The sequence below is a fragment of the Caloenas nicobarica genome, chromosome 14, assembly GCF_036013445.1.
Source record: "Caloenas nicobarica isolate bCalNic1 chromosome 14, bCalNic1.hap1, whole genome shotgun sequence".
Classification (NCBI taxonomy): Eukaryota; Metazoa; Chordata; class Aves; order Columbiformes; family Columbidae; genus Caloenas; species Caloenas nicobarica.
This window is the reverse complement of record NC_088258.1, coordinates 13,453,479-13,472,381: the sequence shown is the minus strand read 5'-3', so window position 1 is coordinate 13,472,381 and position 18,903 is coordinate 13,453,479. Positions and strand designations below refer to the sequence as shown.

Sequence of the window (18,903 nt, the reverse complement as noted above, 5' to 3'; positions counted from 1 at the left end):
AAAATTAGAAAATAGCACACTTCTTGGGACGCAACAACATCTGTTCTGTGGAAGCCCATTAAAAGTCCTGGCCAACATAACCAGCTATTGCCCTATCATCCTTTATTGATAGCGAATGGAAACTGTCATAAGAAATAGTTGTGGACACAGAAATTTTTTTTTCTCACTATTATCTACCATCACCAAGCTGATTTTCTTAAGCAGATTTGGCACTAACATCCAGCAATAGCTAATAAATTCAATGTTAGGCTTACAGGGTTTTGACAGATTGTTGGCAGCTGCCTTAAATGCAGGGAAGAGCTCTCCTAGTGTGGGTTGGAAATGCTTATTTATACCATACTGTGGGTCTGTTTGCCCCAAATTTTGCTGCCTCCTTTTAGAAGATGTCATTGGTGCAATATATGCAAAGGGTATAATAACTGATCAGAAATATAGTATCCAGATACAGTAGAGATCAGCACAAATGGATTAAAGACAGGAAACTCAAGCATAAGCTATTACCTTTTTACAGTAAGAATAAGAAACACTTTCATTTATGAATGCAATATTTGTGGGAAGGATGTAGCTAGGCCTCATCATAAATGTTTTTATTTTACTGTGAATGTTTTGGTGATTAGGTTTTCTGTGCTAAGAAGGTTTTAAATATTATGCGGAGGTTTTATACTGGCTTGCTGTTAATTGGTGAGAGACTCTAGAAGAGCCTGGCTACACAACTAGCCTAAGTTTGTTCTTAGGCCTCCTTTCAGCAGGACTTAAAAGTGAAAGATGATGTGCTCAGAACTGGGTACAGGCTTCAACAGCCTGTATTTAATTCAGAAGTCTGTTAGATAGAGGACTTCTTTGAATCAGGGGAAACCAACTGAAAAGGAAACTTTAGAAAGCCTGAGTGCTCAGTGGCAGTAATGAAGCACGTACACATGGAGATGTTTCAGATAATCGGAGCCTTGAACAGTAACATCTTAGTAGTAAGTGATGCTGCGAATGTGTACAGAGGCTGAATAAGCTGAAATCTCATTGTGCAGATAAGTTTAGTCCAAAAATTCCTAGTTATACAATGGACTGGTAAAACCATAATATATTTGTACACCTGAGCTTCACTTTTTATATTCAATGCATTTTATCATATCTCATTTACTTGGAAGAAGAATCAAGAATCTGTCCCAGCACTGGGTGTAACTGAGTAGTTGACAAGCCTATGACCATTAAAGTCAATGCTGAGTGAGGGGATGAAGAAACTAAAGGAGTAAGAAGTTCTTTCTAACTGGAAAAGAGAAGAAGTCAAGAAGTTGAATTCTGCAGCAAAAGTAAGTTGGGCATTGTTGACACATAATTTTCTCTTCACATGTGATGAAAGTACCTCTGGACAGTACAAGACTGACAGTGAAAAATTCATCTTAACTATGTTGCAGCGTCCAACTTGATCTATAGTAGTTTATGAGTCAGATGGTCAGCACTTTCCATCTCTGAGTGTTCTCCTCTCTTTCTGTCAATATGCCTTACAAGTCCATGGCAAGACTTCAGAAATGTTAATGGGGTGGAGATCGAGTGCATCCACCACAATAGGTTTCTTTATACCACTATGCCAAAAGACTCTTCCTTCCTCAAAAAGGAAAAGTAGAATAATCTAGAAATACACACTGACATCGTGCAGCAACTCTAAAATTCAATTTAAAAAATTGCTGACAGCATTTCACACAACCAAAAGAAATACTTAAAGCACTAAATGCTGTTTTGGAAAGTGTGTGGGTGATGCAACCAAACATTATGCACCACAATGAACTTGCAGAGAAAATGGATAAAGCATGAAAACACCCTATTGCCTTTATAACAGAGACATTGTGCTTCTTTTGATTTGGTCTCTGGAAGGTGTCAGGCAATACCCACTAGTCCTTGTTCTGGGAAAGGCGATGAACTACTATCCCCCAGGTTGCCTTTTCAGTTCCTCTTACAACTTTATTAATACCCATCGTATCTCCTCTCATATGTCTCTCCTTCAGGCTGAAGCTTCTTAGTCTCATCCTTGCACAGAACTTTGCAGAACTCTGATTATTCCTGCTGCTGTTCTGTGAGCTGGACTAAAAAGGACAAAATACCACACTTTATTTATATAAAGGCAAAGCTTTCAAATGTGTACAGTCCTGATGTGACAGGATACTCTCTGCTCTGTTCTCAAGTCTTTCCTAATGCTTTCTAACAGGTTATTTTTGACCGCTGCTGAGTATTGAGCTAGTGTTTTCCTAAGAATGGTTATGCCCCATGGTCCCACTTGTGTGTGTAAGATTTAACTCACAGCCCATTAGCAGCAGTAACCTCAGGATTGCTCTTCTCTTATGTGCATAATTTATTTAGGTTTGCTTACAATGAATTTCACAGAGACTGTCTCTGTTTCTATTTCTCTCACTGCAATATCCTACTGCTTTATTAATGGTAATTGCCCTTCCCTTTCAATCTGTCCAGCTGACCAGCAATTCAGACAAACTAAGAAAAATTGTTCCTTACACCATTTACTGCCTCTCTGTCAGACTTGATGAAGGTACCAGATGCTCGAAAGGTTTTGTGGTTGTCTCAAGTGATCCAATAAAAAATACTGCTTTTTCTTACGAACATGAATTTTCATCATCCAAACCCAACCAAGCCCCAAAGACACTGTGAGGCTCATATACCTCTTCAGCTATGGGCTGGGTGCTCTGTCTTGAGCAGGGAGAAGGATGAGCTCAGTTGCCCAGTTTGCTAATTGAACTCTACAATTTTTTTTTCCCTGATAAATGCTATTTTGAAATATGGATTAAATTGCTATTGAGAATTTACAACTCCAATACCAGAGTAAAGAAAAGCTTTGCAGCCTGCCTCTTTCTGTGCACTTGAATATATTATTTTTGCTCAGGGTAAATCAGACAAACAAGCATCTACATTATTCCTTCTCACAAAAAAAAACACATTTGGCACTGTGACTGACCATAAATGCCTTCGTGGCCTGAGGAAACCATGTAGCATGTCCTTCCTCAATAGAGGAAGAAGAGAAATGTTTGTGTTGCAATATAAATCTTTATTTTATTGAAAAAAATCAACTGGATGAAGAGAAAATGCATCAAAGATGTGACAGATCTGCATAAACTGAGTAAACAGCTATCTTAAACCCTTGGCATTTGTTCCACCTCGCTGTATGTAATCTGGATGACATATAGGTCCTTGTGTGCTCAGATAGTAATGTTTCCCCTGGCATTTAAGTACAATAAGAAACAATACTGATGCAATTTGTAAAATGGGAAGAAACCTTGACTCTGTTGTCTTACCTTTTTCAGAAGCAGGCGCAAGGTCAATAAAACTTCGACATTTTTCACCTTCAAAAGAAAAGGATTATTTTAGGAGACAGAAGCTGATTGGTTTTGCTCTACCTCCTCTTTCTGACTGGTGTTTCTGCCATCGCTCCCACCTGAGACTCTAAGGGACCAGAGGTTGTTTCACGTTCACCTGTGCCTCCAGCCTGGACCAAAACTGCAACACTCACACAGCTGGACTCTCCCTTAGGATTACAGTCCCTTGATGAGGAGTATGAAATACAGTCAGTGAAGAAAATGGTTCTCCCTGATGTCTGGGTCCCTGCTGGGTCTGTGCTGCTCTTTCCCAAGGCCAGGGGCAGCGCTGCACTCCAGATGGAGTAACATTGGGAGGGCTCAGGCCTCACCAACACTTTTGCCCTCCTTCTTCTTATCGCCAGGACAATGCCTGTGCCCCACCGGGGTCTGACCGAACCTCTCAGTGCCAGAAGACGTTGCCATGGGGACAGATGTCTCAGCAGGTGGGTACGACGCATGTGACTAGGACAGACAAAACCTGAAGCACAAAGTGAACTAAGCAATTGCATAGCATTCCAAAAAAAAGTTCAAATAGCAGGCAAATGCCTTACTATGACCATCACAGCCCTGTGCCGCTCCCTCTGCTTTGTGGCTGCTGGATCCATTTATCAATGTGAATTAAATTTTCTCTGTTTGGGACTCCACCTCCATTTTTTTGAGAAATTCTTGAGAAGCCTATTACTTCTGAGCAGGAAAGGTATCTTAAGGGGGGATGTTTTGACCTTCCTTTTTACTTCTTCAGGCAATCAGTGATTATAAAATAATTCCTATGCTCTAGGTGCATCCATACACCAAGTGCATGTGTTTCTTTCAATATGTGGTGTTCCAAGGTGACCAACAGCCTGCCTCGAGGAGTCAGAGCACAGCATGCCTGCCAGAGTAATGGAGAAGAATCCATTTTGCCCTTTAAGACTTTAATTGATGCACAGTCAGCTTTGGGAGTAGGTTTTTTGTTAGTTTTACTCAATTTTAATTGCACAGTCAAAAGATTGATTTAGGAAATGTGGGCCATTAAAAGAGAATAAACAGTAAAATGCTGTAGTGATGGTGAAGTCAGTATGTAATTTTTTCTGAGTTGCAAGTAATTTTATGTACAAACCAATACAAAATGTTAATCTTTCTGGTGTTTTTGTTGGCGGGATTAAGCAAAAAGTAACCATTCAAATGATAGCTGTGCTGAAATAAAAATCTATTATTATAACACTATTATTACCACATTTTATTTACTTTTCGCCGTTTTAAGCCTATGCCAAATATGCTAAGAAGTGTTGTGTACATAGTCTGTAGTCTGTTTTCTATGTATATGTTGCTGTAAAAGAAAAGATTCACTTGACATTGAAATGAAAGTTTGTTTCTCCATGGCAGGGGGAAGGACTTCTGCTCTGTGAATCCAGGATCTGCCAAGAGGACAGCCAAGAAAACGAAGCAAGACTTGACTTGTCAGAGGGGCATCTCTGTTTACAAAGAGGTGAGTAGGGCAGCCCAATCTTGAGCAGAAGGAATGTCAGGTGAGTTAAGTTATTAAGTTTTGGGTCAGACGGGCTGAATGAAAGGTACCTGGCGGGCCACAGAAATCGCAGCATCTCAAACATTGTGTTGACAGGACCCAGCAGGTCTGGTGTGCAGCCTTCGTTTCAGAGCGGGACAATCACTAATGCCTGATGAGGTCAGCTGTGACTTTGCCCAGGCAAATCTTGAAATATTTCAAGGATGATGATACCCATTCTTTAGTGACTCCAAGGATGGATTTTCTCCCCTGCTCTCGTCCCAGGGCTGCACCACCCTTCTGGAGAAGTGTTTCCTTATGCCCAGCTTGAATTTCTCTAGCTGCTCAGTCATTTTTGTAGTCAGCCTTCCACTATTTGTAGGGAGAGCCCATGTCCCTCGACTTCTTTTCACATGTGGTGTACTTCAGGTCCCTGACCAAGAAATCAAAATAAATAGGTAGACTATAAAAGATGCTGTGCTGTAAGCAGGAATCATTCTCATCCAGAGACTCTGAGTTTTAGGGAGTGAAGTGTGTCAGGAATGCATTGACCTAAAATCAAGGGAATATAGGGAGAGTGACCCCTGGATTTGAACTTGATATAAGTAGATTAAGCAGGATTTTTCATTCTAGCCATATGGAACTGCGGTTTGGGTTTATTTTTTGTGGGCTTTTTTTCACATGTAAGCTATTACTTTTACTGCAATTTATCTTAACCTGACTTCAAGCTAACAGGCTAGCAATGAGTCATCTCTTGCCTGTGGTTGCAGTTAATCTGAAGCCATATTACCTTTAACAAATACCTGACTATCTAGCTTGTTTTCCCAAGACAGCCAAAGGGGAATGGCGTTTGCTGCTACAGAAACTGCACAGGCTGTTCTGAGAGCTGGAGATACACAGTGCTTTTCGGATACAAGGTAAGGTGCAAAGTGTTTCTGACATGCCTTGACTTCATTCAGTCTTCTTATCATAGGATCATAGAATGAGTTAGAAGGGACTCACCAGGATCATCGAGTCCAACTCCTGTCCCTGCATATGACAACCCCTAAATTCACACCATATGCCTGAGGACATTGTCCTGAGGACATTGCTTCTTGAATACTGAGGTACTGAGGAAGCTGATGGTACAATAGTGCTGGGCTGCAGGTGCCTTGTGTGCATGACAGAAGTACAGAGGGTGATCACAGGCTACTTGGAGGAATGTGCATCCTCATCCTCCCTCACATCAGCTTGCCCAGAACACCATCTCTCCCAGGAGAGCGGCTGTGGCTGAGGCCTCCAGTTTAAATAACATGGACGGAAAATGCTGGACTGTCCAGAAAAAGGCCTTTTGGAGCCATAGCACAAAATATGATCATAGATTGGAGAAAGAGAAAAGCCTGGAGGGGGGCCACTTCATGTCCAACGGCTGATACCTGGATTATGCCTGGTTCACTGCTAAAGGTTGTGGTAGGAACTGCACAAGCAGTTTCTGATGAAGAACATTTCCCTTCACTGTTCCTGTTGATGGAGCACTGGAAACTCCTCCTCCATTTTCAATGGTAACCACTGGTGGTATTTATAGACCACATTCATACTTCAGCATGCAGACATGCATCTCACTGAGAAGTGAAGATGTCAGCAGTGCTTTCACTGTTCCTCTTAGGATTTATTCTAAGTTATTTTTGAGTATCTTGTATAACTGATCTCTTAAGCCCTCTTAAGTTTAATTTTAGACTTGGCAGAGTTTATCCTGCTGTGCTGCCCTTTTCCAGATGCATCTTCTCCTCATAACTAGGCTCCTGGAGACTCTTCAGAGAATACAAAAAAGGCTGTTTAGAGATGCAACAAGAACAGTGTCTAGAATTCATCCCACTAATACTCCTGCCTTCACCTAGTTGTGGCAGCAACTCTGACAGTGGAGAAAACCAAGGAGTGATCTCTCCTGCACATAACTCTCATAGAAAGAAGAGGTATGACCTGGCTTGAATGTTCTCTGCTTCCAGGCAGGAGCAGTGGCCATGTACAGTGTATGTGAAGCTCTCTGGAGAACAGCAGTGTCAGGAGCTGCTGGAGGCTGAGGGCAGAGGACTGATCGACCACCTAAACATCAATAAGAGCAAAGCTCTTGGTATTGGCATCTTCTGTAGCTTCCCAAGGGTGAGGTAGAAACAATCTGTGCAAACCCTTGTAAATGCATTCCCACACAACCAGGCTGGCTCTGGTTGTGTCTCTGCTGGGCTTCCTGAGAAGAGGGCATGGGTCATAGGGTCCCATTGGTCTGGATGCCAGCAACTGGAAAGCCCCAGATGTGTGTGTTTTTCTTTAATTATGCTAATTAATTATTCTAATCCTGCATATATGTGTGTGTGCATTTGTAATTTGCTAGGGAACTTCAAACTGAACCAGACAGAGAGTGGGAGGAGACATATCTGGAAAGACCCAAGGTCTGAGCTGGTGGTTAGGTAAAGGTCTTGAGGTCTTGGTATGGACAATAGACTTAGAGCTCATGATAATATCTGAGGAACCATTAGTGTGATGTGCTCCCACCGCAATGCAGGTCAAATGTTTTCTAGCTCATCAGTACTTTCTACTGAAGAAAGCTCAGCTTTGGGCTTCTGTGTGTTCTTAGGAAACAGCGTATGGGAAGATGTGGGTTTTATCAGTGCATCAGTCCCAGGGAATGAGAGGGAAAGTTGTGGCAGGATAAGGAGGTGATCTCTCTGTCTTGCTTCCAGCATGAGGCCTAATGCTCTTTCTTCTGCTGCTGCTCACAATGTGGTGGGAAGTCCTGAGCTTCCAGCCCTTCCAAGTCTGTGGCACATAGTTGTCATGAAAATTGCCTCATGTCTGCAAAATCGAATCATTTCAGCAAAAAGTAGAAGGCTGTGTGAAAAGCAGGCACTATGCCAGAACAGTTGCATTCTGGAGAAAATAAACGAGCTGGTGAAGAATAAGACTGCTGTGGGGATGGGAAGGAGGCACCGCAGGACACTGCTGACAAGCAGTGGCACATGGTCGAGGGGTAATGGTGGCAGACCAGTGTCCAGAGTATACCTCAGTAAACTGGTGGTTCAGACTGGAAACTGGGAAGAGGGCAGAAAACATAGCAAAACCTATAGGCTTTAAGACAATATTCTAAGTATTCATATTCTTATGGAGCAGATCATCTTGAGTGCTGTCACAGAGCATGTACAGGACAACCAGGTGATCAGGCCCAGTCAGTATGGGTTCATTAAAGGCAGGTCCTGCTTGACCAACCTGACTTCCTTCTGTGACAAGGTGACCTGCTTAGTGGATGACGGAAAGGCTGTGGATGTTGTGTACCTGGACTTCAGTAAAGCCTTTGACACCATTTCCCACAGCATTCTCCTGGAGCCACTGGCAGTTCATGGCTTGGACGGGCATAAAAAAAAATTTCTTCCTGGAAAGGGCTGTCGGGCATTGGAACAGGCTGCCCAGGGAAGTGGTGGAGTCACCATCCCTGGAGGGGTTTAAAACACATGTAGATGTGGCACTTAAGGACATGGTCTAGTGATGCTTGGCAGTGTTAGGTTAACAGTTGGAATTGATGATCTAAAAGGTCTTTTCCAACCTAAATGATTCTGTGGTTCTATTCTAAATTTATAGCATGGCTGTTGCAATAGAAGGACCAGAATCTGATGTCCTGGATCATACTTGCTGGTCCTATGTTGTCGAGTTCTTTCCTCTCTGAGCCAGTGATAAATGCCTCATTAATAAGCAGGGCAGCAAAATAAAAACAACTCCTAGTTTGTATGTCTTCCAACCACACAGTTTCAAAATATTCTCATTAATTTGACTTAAAAGAAATCTGTAATTCTGACTGAAAGAAGGATCTCTGTTACAACTCTGCTTTTCATCTTGCAAAAGAAAGAAAAAGCTGTCTGTCTTCACTTACTCTGCATAAATTTTTATGAGTTCAAAAGTACAGTTCTGATGGAAATTTAAATGATTTAATTTCATTTAAACAGCATTCCCTTTTAGTAACACTCTGGCTCCCAGCCTATGAAAGACAAGGTCCCCTTTTTTCCCAATAGGCCCTAACAAATCTTTATCTCTCCAATTATATCTGGAGTCATGTGATTCTGATGAGATCTCACATCATCTACTGAGAGTAAAATCGTTGTATTTGTCTAAAAAAAGATATAACCCTCAAGAGATCCAAGCCTAGATGAAACTGAGGACTGCAACGCAACTTCAGTGAAAAAAGGTACTACAATAGGGAAAATACAGGTTAATAAGCTCACTCAAACTGAGTTGTATCAAGTTAATTAACACATGAAATATTCCACTTTTGATTAAACTGATCACAGAGTATTTAATTGATCTTTTCTAATGAAAAATCAAGTATTAATCTGCAAAATTAACATTTTCCAGTTCACCCTGTTGATTTTGCTGAACCGAAATTTTTTTCTGGAAAACAAACAAGTTCACACAGAATTACACTGAAATATGTCTTGAACTATGAAAACAATTGCTTTCTTTCACTCTCAAAGCTGTCATTTGGAGCTGCTGCCCATTAACTTTTCTCTTACTTCCAAGTAACATGAGAAGTTGCTCAATTTCTCAACCTCTGCTGAGATAACTCACAATCTTATTCCCTTTGGGAGTTTTTTAATCTGAATGCTATACTACTGTTCTCTTTCAGCAAACTGAAACTCTTAAAACTTTGTACCTTTTAAAGTGGAAAATCTTGAAGCTTTCTGCTTTTTCATTTCAGGCATGCATTTTTCCTTAGGTCATATAATCAGAAAGCAATATTAATAAATGTATCAGAGGGATGTCATCCACATTCTGGAGCTCTCCCGTTGGTTTGTTGGAGCAGCAGGGAGCTGTGCAGGGGCAGAGGGTGCGGGCAGAGCAGGGAACACCCCACCACGTTTGTGCTCGTGGGGACTGTGTGCCATGGCAACTGCATTTTCTGCACTGAAACTCTCCCTGATGAGAAAAATCTTGCACAGTATCAGCAAAGCAAACATCTCCACGGGCTGCTCTCAAATCTCGTCTAATTGAAACACATCCAAGTCACAAGACTCATCTGATTATCTTGGTAAGACCTGACGGATGTGTACACACATCTGTCATTTGGAGAGCTGGAAAATAGCTCAGATTTTTAAATGATTAGGAGAATCAAGGAAACAATGGTGCTGAGAAAGGCTTTCAGTGATTCTGTTTTCAATTTAGACCTGACTTTGTAATCTGGAAAACATTAAATGAGGCAAAGACTTCTGAGTTGTTTGAAGCATTTCAAACCATGGAATGGGAAGAGGAAGGTTTTCACCTGCTCATCGCACAAGTGACCATCTGCCACAGTGTGCTTACTCTGTGCTAGTGTAAATATGCCCAAATAAAGTAGTTATCGAGGGTCTAGTATCTGTGGGACTAGAAGGTCTCCCCAGGAAACTGTGAAAGACTAGAAATTATGGTCTTCACAGAAGATGCAGCTGATTTATATACCTCATTGTATACAGTCTGACATGCCTTCTACAATCCCCCATGTGACCGCATTGGCAGTTCCATTCAGGCTGGTGAATTACAAAAATCAAAGGAGTAAGTAACTAATAAGACCATAAAGCCCTAGTTGTAGAAGAAATGTGGTTCAATAGCTCCCATTCTTTCCAATTGTTAGCTGTGGATCAATGTGGATTATCTTTTAACCATGCCAGTGCTTCTCTCCAGAGAGTGCCCAACCGGGCTACTTGCACTGGATCCGTGCCCTGGCTCCGGAGCTGTGTAAGGAGGGCAGACAGCGATGAAAGTCACTGACAGCAAAGAAGGAAAGTTGTTTTCACAGATGGGACTACTCCAGAAAATGAAAACATCAAAAGCTGACGTGCCAAAATGGAGGGAAAGACAGATTTGGGACAGAGCATCACTCTGATGGATGGCACATCTCTGTACACATGAGTCCTGAGGTTGCAGCTTGAAACACGTGTGAATGACTGCAGGTAAGAGGCAAAGGGATTGCCGGAGGGGACTTTGCATGTCACAGCCCGTACCACACCAACCTGTACTTCTTCTCCACAGTTAGCACCACAGCAGTATTTCTTCTCTGGCTTGTCCATCTGTCCGCTCTGTTCCTCTTAGCCATTGCAACCTAGGCTGCCTGTTTTAAAGTCAGCTCCAGAACCTCCTCCCACCTTCCATATTCAAAGATGCTCAGGTGTTTTTTCGGTTTAGGTGCCCTGTTTTTCTAGGCTGGCACAACTGACTTCAGTATGGAAACTGAGACAACCTTCAGCTTCCAGCCACAGACTTTGAAGGAAGTTAACAGGATGGGCAGTAAGACATTCACACACGGTACACTGCAAATGAATATCCAGCTTTTGAAATCAGGTGAAAAAAGTTGTGCTTGCATTTCTTCTTGAGAATCTTATTTCCAGGCTCGTGCCTAGTAACTTTGCAACAAAGGCCAGGTGATGCAAAGTGAAATCAGGCTGAAAACAGTATGATGTGTTTTTTGGAGAGACTGAAAGACATGGTAGAGTGGCTTTGCTTCCCAAGCAATTTCCCAGATTGTAAGCAGAGTTTGTGTTCTTTTCCCTGCCCAAATCCAGCCAAATGCAGGGTGGAACACCTTGAAGTGAATTTTGCTTGCCTGTGACTATTCTACAAGTCATGTCATTCTATAGAAATAACATCTGTTGCTCATTATTTACTGCTTTCTGTAGTCCTTGTATCATTTGTAAGCTAGATCAGCAAAGGTTTATTTTACCATTTTGTTTACCAACAAGAACACTGAGTAACATTACACCAATTCATGATTAACAGAGGGTCCTGCTAGAACCAGCCCTATTCCCTGGTAAATCCCCATTTTGAGATCTGTCAGCAGGTCAGTTCTGTTAATTCCATATAAGGAAAGTTTTAAAATCAGGATTGAGTCTGGTGTAATTTAAAAACCATGGGGATATGATGATGATTGATATTCCATCCCATATTTATTTCTATAGCCCTGACTGCATCTGTTCATATTTTGCACTAACTGGCAGCAGGGTAAATACCTCAGTTCTCTTTGAAATATGGGACCTATGTGTTAGTCCTCCAGCAGTCTGACGTTTATTCCATTTACAAGGACCTATCAGATACCTCCTTTAAGTCTACTGTGTTAAATGGTTGAGGCTGGACACATCCAAAGAGAAGACAAAAGAGTTTTTGCTCATGAGATAGAGAGTAACTTATCAAATAAGGAGCAGCCCACTTGCTAGTCCCTTACTTTACTCTCTTATGAGTCTCAGCCTGCAGGGATTTTATTTCCACATTTTGTATATGATAGATGTTCACACAGCTAGTCTTTCTAGCAGGTTCAGAAGGGCCTAAAATCCAAAATTCCCAGTGCACGGCAGACACAAAATACCCCCACCACCCTATAAAAAATGGAAGGTCTGTAATAAAGCAATCACCACCACAGAAACCACAGCTATAATGTACCGCAGCAAGAGAGCAAAAGTCATTGTGAGGAATACAAACAGATCTGAAGACTCTTATCATATAGCTTAAATTCCTATGGCAAGGCCTATCTCGTCCTATAAGCAAAACCCCAAAGATTTGTTAGGAGGAGTTCACAAATGCTTTTCTGAAATGAACCCTTCCCTATGTTGTAAAGGAAGGCAAAAAATTGTTACTCTCCGTGTTATCTAGCCTGAGGGAGATTTCTCTTCTGATCCCAAATTAGATCATCAGTTTAATGTTCAGTGCATGAGCAGACATACCAATTAGATACTGAGAAGCTGTAATAATGTCAACGGCAGCAAAGCAACCTCCTCACATGCTGTCTTCACCTGTAGCCAATTTCTGGTGTTTTAGGGAAGGCATAAAACCCTCCAGAAAACGTGATATGCATCAAGTCAGCAACTGTTTTTTTCTTGGCTCCCACTGGTCGCCAGTGACAACTCTGAAGCATGGATGTCATATAAAAGGACATAGACTTGCTGTGAGCAAGGCAGTCATCCCATGATGGCTCCTTTCAGACCTCCTTAAGGTACCAACAAATCAGCCGTGCAGGGCTCACTCCAAGCTTCCTCAGGCCTGAAACATTCCTCTTCCCTTGTAGGGTTCTTTTGGTGAATTTTAGAAGCAACCATTTCATGGATGTCCTTTGCTCACATTGTGGAGGTGAAGTCCAGAGATACTCTTTCTGAACCCCTGAACCCCTCCTTGGATTTTCACTTTTTTTCTCAATGAGAAATTACTGAAGTCATATCCTTTTCTTGATATTTATCCATATATATATATATATCTATATATCTATAAGGTACTATCACATCCCCTCTAGACCTTCGGTTGCTATGCTAAAGAGGACCAGTTTTCCTTTTCTTTTCTTGAAGAAGCTTCTCTTTTCCTTAACTACTCTGGAAATTTTACTCTGCATCTATTTTGCCTCTGCCTTTTTCTTACCATAACTGTGTATGATGGCATTAACAAAAGGCACTGGTGTTACCTGTGCCTTTCACAGTTGTGCCGATTCTTCCATAGAATAACACTTTTCCTTTATATTGCAGCACTTTGCAGCTCACAGTCACCCCACAGTCAAATACTGGCCCACAACTTGTTTCTTCTCTTTTACTCACAATTGATAACTGTGATCTCACAGAAACTTATGCCTTAGTGCTTGATGCTTTAAATTTTTTGTTTGTTTTAATTATTTTAATGCTTTTTCTTACAACTCTTTCAGAGCAGCTCACATTTACGGTTCTGCTGAAAAATCTCTCCTCTGTAATTCCAATATTCCCAGACTTCGTGTCGCAGCATAGGTAAGGAGTGCATTTAAGGTAGGATTACTCTGTTCAAATTAAGACTTCTGTGTTAGAAAGACAGCTTCTTAGACAGATTCCTTTTTGGCCAATGAGAAAAACACATTATCCCAGGACTCAAATCATCCCATATGAGGAGGAATTTAATCTTCCCAAGAAGTACTCACTACTCTCTACTGACTGCAATGATGATGCTCATCAGTTTAAGCACAGATAACTACATTTGCTGATGTCCACAAGTTTGCTGTGCAATTCACCTTGCCTTTTTTTTTAATGAATTAGGTGACATGAATTGTATGCCTAGTTCTTTTCCTAGGTTGCTAATCTCAACAATAACAGAATCAGTCCCCAAACCAATTTGACAACAACTAGAAATATCGAATCTTCATTGTGGTAATTTACCTTTTTATATTACTTGCCACATCTTCTTTGTAAGACTGTTCTTTAATCAGTTTACAATCTTTCTATTCATCCCTATCATAATAAATAATATAAAGTAGAATCTGCACCACAGACTCAAGCAAAAGGTCCACTGACTTCACTATCTTTACATCATTGTACAATGACAGATGTTTAGGAAAGACCATGGGGGTGGATGTAGGGTGATTGTGCTCGTGTACCCCCTTGTGATACCAGGGATGTGTCAGTAGTTCGGGGACTTCCTGCTGCTCTCAAATCATCATGTCAGTAACACAAATGGATGTTTCCACCCTGGATCCAGGCAATCCCCAGTTTGGCCTTCAAAACATTCCCTGGCAGGGAACTCTGTAGGAAGGAGTATTTCTTTTTGTTTGTTATGCCTTATTGTTCTTAAACGATGGAGGCAGTCAATGATATTTCTTGTCGGTGCTCTGTCATTCCCTGTTGATCCCCAACACCAATACCAGAGTTCTTTGTACAGTGTGTCTTCATTCCAGTCTGTAGAGGCTCGGGATGTTCAGTGTTCCCCAGTGTGGAAGCAAGCCTACATCCATCACTGTGTTGGTACCATTCTCTTCACTCTCTGTAGTTCTATAAAGAATTTTCACTGGGATATTCCATCAAATGCTTTCTTGTAAATCCGTAGAGACTGGGTCTAATGCCTTATCCTAGTTTAAGAAGTGATTCATCTTGTTAAAAGATTTACCTTTAACAAAATCCTGCTTTTGCTAAAACCCATTTGTTGCTATGTACTGAGTGCTTTCCCTGAAAAGTGTCCTAAGGTTGCTGGGTCAAGTGGTCTGTATCATTTTTTCCAGTCTTCTTTGAATACAGCAACGTGCAGATTCTTGCTACTAAACCTGCATTTTCATGTGCCAATTATTTCAGCATCTTCAGATGGAAATTATCCAGGCCTCCTGGGTTCAGTTCCTCTATTGCTGGAAATTTTATCTTTAATATAGAGCTCTACCTTCTCAATTTCTTTTACCTCTCTTTCCTTCCTAAACAATTTATAGCTACCAATTTTTATATTCCAGTCATGCGAATAAACCCACCAGGTTTCAGTCATGCCAATTATATTATATTTCTCATAATCCAGCTAGAATTCCCAATTCCTCTTGCTTTTAAGTATATACTCACGAGTCGCTTCTCCCCAGTCCCTCTCTCTGGACAGCCGCCTATGGTGAATCACATATGCTTATTATCACATGGTGGTGGGGGAGAAGGGTGATGTGGTACTGCTCTGGATCTGTGAAAGTGTATGGCAAGTTCATGTCTTTATGTCTTACAGATTTACTCATTTCTGCAGGACACACCTCTCTCAATCTCTGGCTCCTTCTCAAATGTGCATTTAATGTCCATATTTACGGCCCATTTTGATGTATACTTACATATCATCGGAGTTCCACTCTACCATTTACTCCTGCAAGAGTGCTAAGGACTATGTGCTACAGAGCATACAAAATGCTACAAACCTCTTGCCCTCAAAATACAATTCCAAGAATACAAAACAAGCCTGTGCATACCCATTCCTGATCTCTCTGATTTCTATGGAGCATGGTGAGCAACATTGAAAAGCTCATTGTTTATTTAATGGGACAGTACTCTTAAAAGGCACTCAGGCAGCTGCTTTTCCCTCTGAAAGTGGATGTTATTACTGATATTTTATTTTCATTAGCAACTAAACCAAGAACTGAGTTCATGTTTTTTTCTATTAAAATCAAAGCAAACACACTATTGAGCAAAATCAGCGAAAACGTTATTGCTTCCCAGCTCTCAAACTCCTCTACCTGTTTGGATAAGGTATGCCACCTTACCTACTTCATGTGCTAATTTTTTCATGGCATGTGTGTCCTTGAGTCGCAGAATTTAGCGGCTAGTTTACCACTGCCACTATCAGCACATCACTTCTCCGGTGTCTTGTGAGGTGTCCAGTACTGACACAAGCACAGACCTAGCTTGCAGGTGTGAAATAAGATATGCACTCACAGTCATATTCAAAAAGAAATTACATGATAGAGAGCTCAGCTTTGAGATGCCTGGTTGTAGCCAAGGAATTCTGGCCCAGGAGGAGGCACCGAGTGCCCTGTACAGCGTGTGAGTGCAGAATAGGACTCAGGTTCAGAGCCCACAGGGTGTGCTTTGGCTTCCTCCTCTTCTAGAGAGCAGGTGCATTGCTCTTACAGAACGTACCTCCACCTGTGTGGGGTCCAAAGCATTGAACCCACTCTATAAGGGACAGCTTTTTTAGTAGACTGGAATTCAGCTTACTTTTGAGCCAGAAATCACACTAAATAATTACAGGACTCACCCACCAATGAAATACATATGCTCATGTCCTTCTATTCCCAGAGGGGATTCACAATTGTATTTCTCAGGTGATAAATGCTTTTCAGATTCTTTAGCTCTCCTAGACATGCTGGATAAAAATAAACTCTAGATTCACAAATTATTTCAGAAATAATCAGAGCGTTCAATCTCTGTTATAGATGTCAATGAAAACTAGAAACCTGCAAAAGACGAAGGGCTGCTTCGCTTGTGTCTGCACAGAGAGCGTATGGTGTGCTTTTTGAACCTCTGCCTCTGGAATCTAAGTGGACATTTCAGGTAAGCTGTGGGAATACGCTCAAAAATTGTTTTTGATTGCAGCCTAAGTGTCGTTTTAAGGTGTGACTGAGTCCCAGCCCCTCCAGTCAACTGGAAGCCCTGCGATCCCGTCCTTCCTTGCAGTATCAGTCTCCTGGGAACTCGCTCTGTTGTGTCTCCACTAGAGATCCGCTGTGTTTCAGCTGCATCGGTGCAGAGAGCAGAAAGTTTTGACAGTGCCATGACTGTAGGGAGAGATACATCAAAAGCCTGGTGGCTAGATGAAGAACATGGCTCACCGCCGTGAATGTCAGGAGTCTCTGGAGAGTTTTGACAACATCACAACCACAGAGAGTGTTACTGACATTCGTGTGTTCCTGGCAGCGTTCACATTGCTGAGCTTCAGACATCGGCAGGGAGGAATGAGGGATGGGTCAGGAGCTGCAGAAATGGTACCGACCACAGGCTCTGGCCAAATGTTCTGCTGGCAGAGGTGTGAGGCCATGGAGTGGCTACTGCAAGGGCTTTTCCTGCAGGAAGGCTGTGGCTGCAGCCATTTTCAGGATGCTATCGGTAAAGCTTTAAGAAAGGTGTTGTTGAAAGTATGGTGTGCGTTCAAGCTAGGAGTTTTGACTAATTTAATACAGTGCTGTGTGTGTGTTTAGTGGTATTTTCTGGATGTTCTTTCATCCTAGGGTGTTTATTAACAACATGGTGACTATATGACTTGTGATACCCACAGGGCTGTAGTCAGTATGTGTGCTGTGGACAGTGTGATGAGCCTATGGGGTGGATTACTCACGGATATATTGAGTGTTGTGGGTGTATGTACAAGCATGATCATAGCACTGTTGGATCGGGGCTGGCTGGTGCCTCACTGCCCTGGAGCTCAGATAAAATGATCACCAGTTAGGCTGCAAAAGGCCATGGCAATGTACAGTCTGGTGCTACAAACCCGTAAGCCTAAATGAAGACCTTTCATAGTTATTTTATGTCGACACTCTTAGGGACAAATTCAGATCCATGTCCATTACGCAGTTCCTGAAGCAGAAAACTATGGTTAATCCTGAACAAGACAGGCGACTGTCTAAGCCAATATATCCCTGTACCTGCTTGTATTCTTTCTAAAGGTTGGTCACTCCTGGTCTAACTGAAGAGTACTTTTCACCAAGTTAGAGATTTAAATAAGAGGAAGCACGCATGTGGCTGCTGAGGTGGTGTTGGGAGGGAGAAACAACCCCCTCACTCCTGCTTTCACCATAACTTTCTAAAGCTGAGTTCCAGCTATCTCCTGAAATCACCCACTACAGCACAGCTGTGTTTACCCAGTACAGAATAGATCACTTTCTCTTTTCCCACAGATAACTCAGTTTTCTGAGTGGGCTAGAGTCACACAGTTACAAGTTACCTCACACATAAATCTTGGCTTGGAAAGCTTTCAATATCTGCCAGAAATTTGAGCATGCTTGATAGTCTCACTCCCTGCTAAGATGCTAAGAAAGTCAGAGAGTCTTCAGCTGCTCATTCAGGCTGCTGTGGCCTAAGTTTAGTTCCAAAACAGTAAGACAAATCCTCTCTTTTCTGTACTTTTTTCTTATGTCAGAAGGTTACTTTGGTGCACTCATTTCAGCATGGAGCTGATTACTGACAGTCCCAAGGCTGGAGTTCATGAGCTTTCATTTTCTTACATTAAACTGAGTTTTAATGACCAACTAATTCTTGAAGCACTATCCTCAAAAATACCAGTGAATGTACACAGCACCTTGGGATGAAATGGACTGTGAGCTGCTCCCCAAGGTTGCCGCCCTTGATAGTAAATCCTTACAGAGCAGTTTTACCAAGATCTCATAAACTTCCCATTATCAGGGAGGTTGTGTCCTCAGTGACACAAGACATAGGCTGATCCTCTCTCCCCACAGTAGCAAAGGGCCATCTCCCCAGTCTACTACTTTGGCAATGGCAGGGTAGAATGGAAACAGCCCGGCAAGGACGAACCAGTATGCACAAGCCATCATCACCTCATACTGTGCCACATTTGTAAACTTGATTTTCTAGCCACATAATCTAGGAAAAAAACCTCTTTCTAAAGCAGAGTTTGGATATTAGCTCTACCAGACAGCTCTGGGAGCAGGGACTGTCATTTTGCATCTGTTGAGACTTAAATCAGTCCCATGGCTGCTCTCTTCCATCCACCCTCCGGTGTTTTATTTGCTGGTAAGTGCCAGGGTACAGCAGGGGAAATGAATGCATGGGTAAGCTGAAGCAATGTCTTCTCAAGTGGTTCTCAGCAAGTCAATGTCTGAGC

The 18,903-nt window shown here is 41.9% G+C and overlaps 1 protein-coding gene across 1 annotated transcript in view; it reads right to left on the bottom strand.

Moving 5' to 3' along the window:
• Positions 1-18,903, bottom strand: part of GSG1L (GSG1 like) — a 48,646-nt gene that overhangs the window by 28,842 nt on the left and 901 nt on the right. Inside the window, exon 2 of the mRNA XM_065644945.1 lies at positions 3,294-3,341. Within this exon, the coding sequence (XP_065501017.1) occupies positions 3,294-3,341 (48 nt within the window). The remainder of the gene's footprint in view (positions 1-3,293; positions 3,342-18,903) is intronic.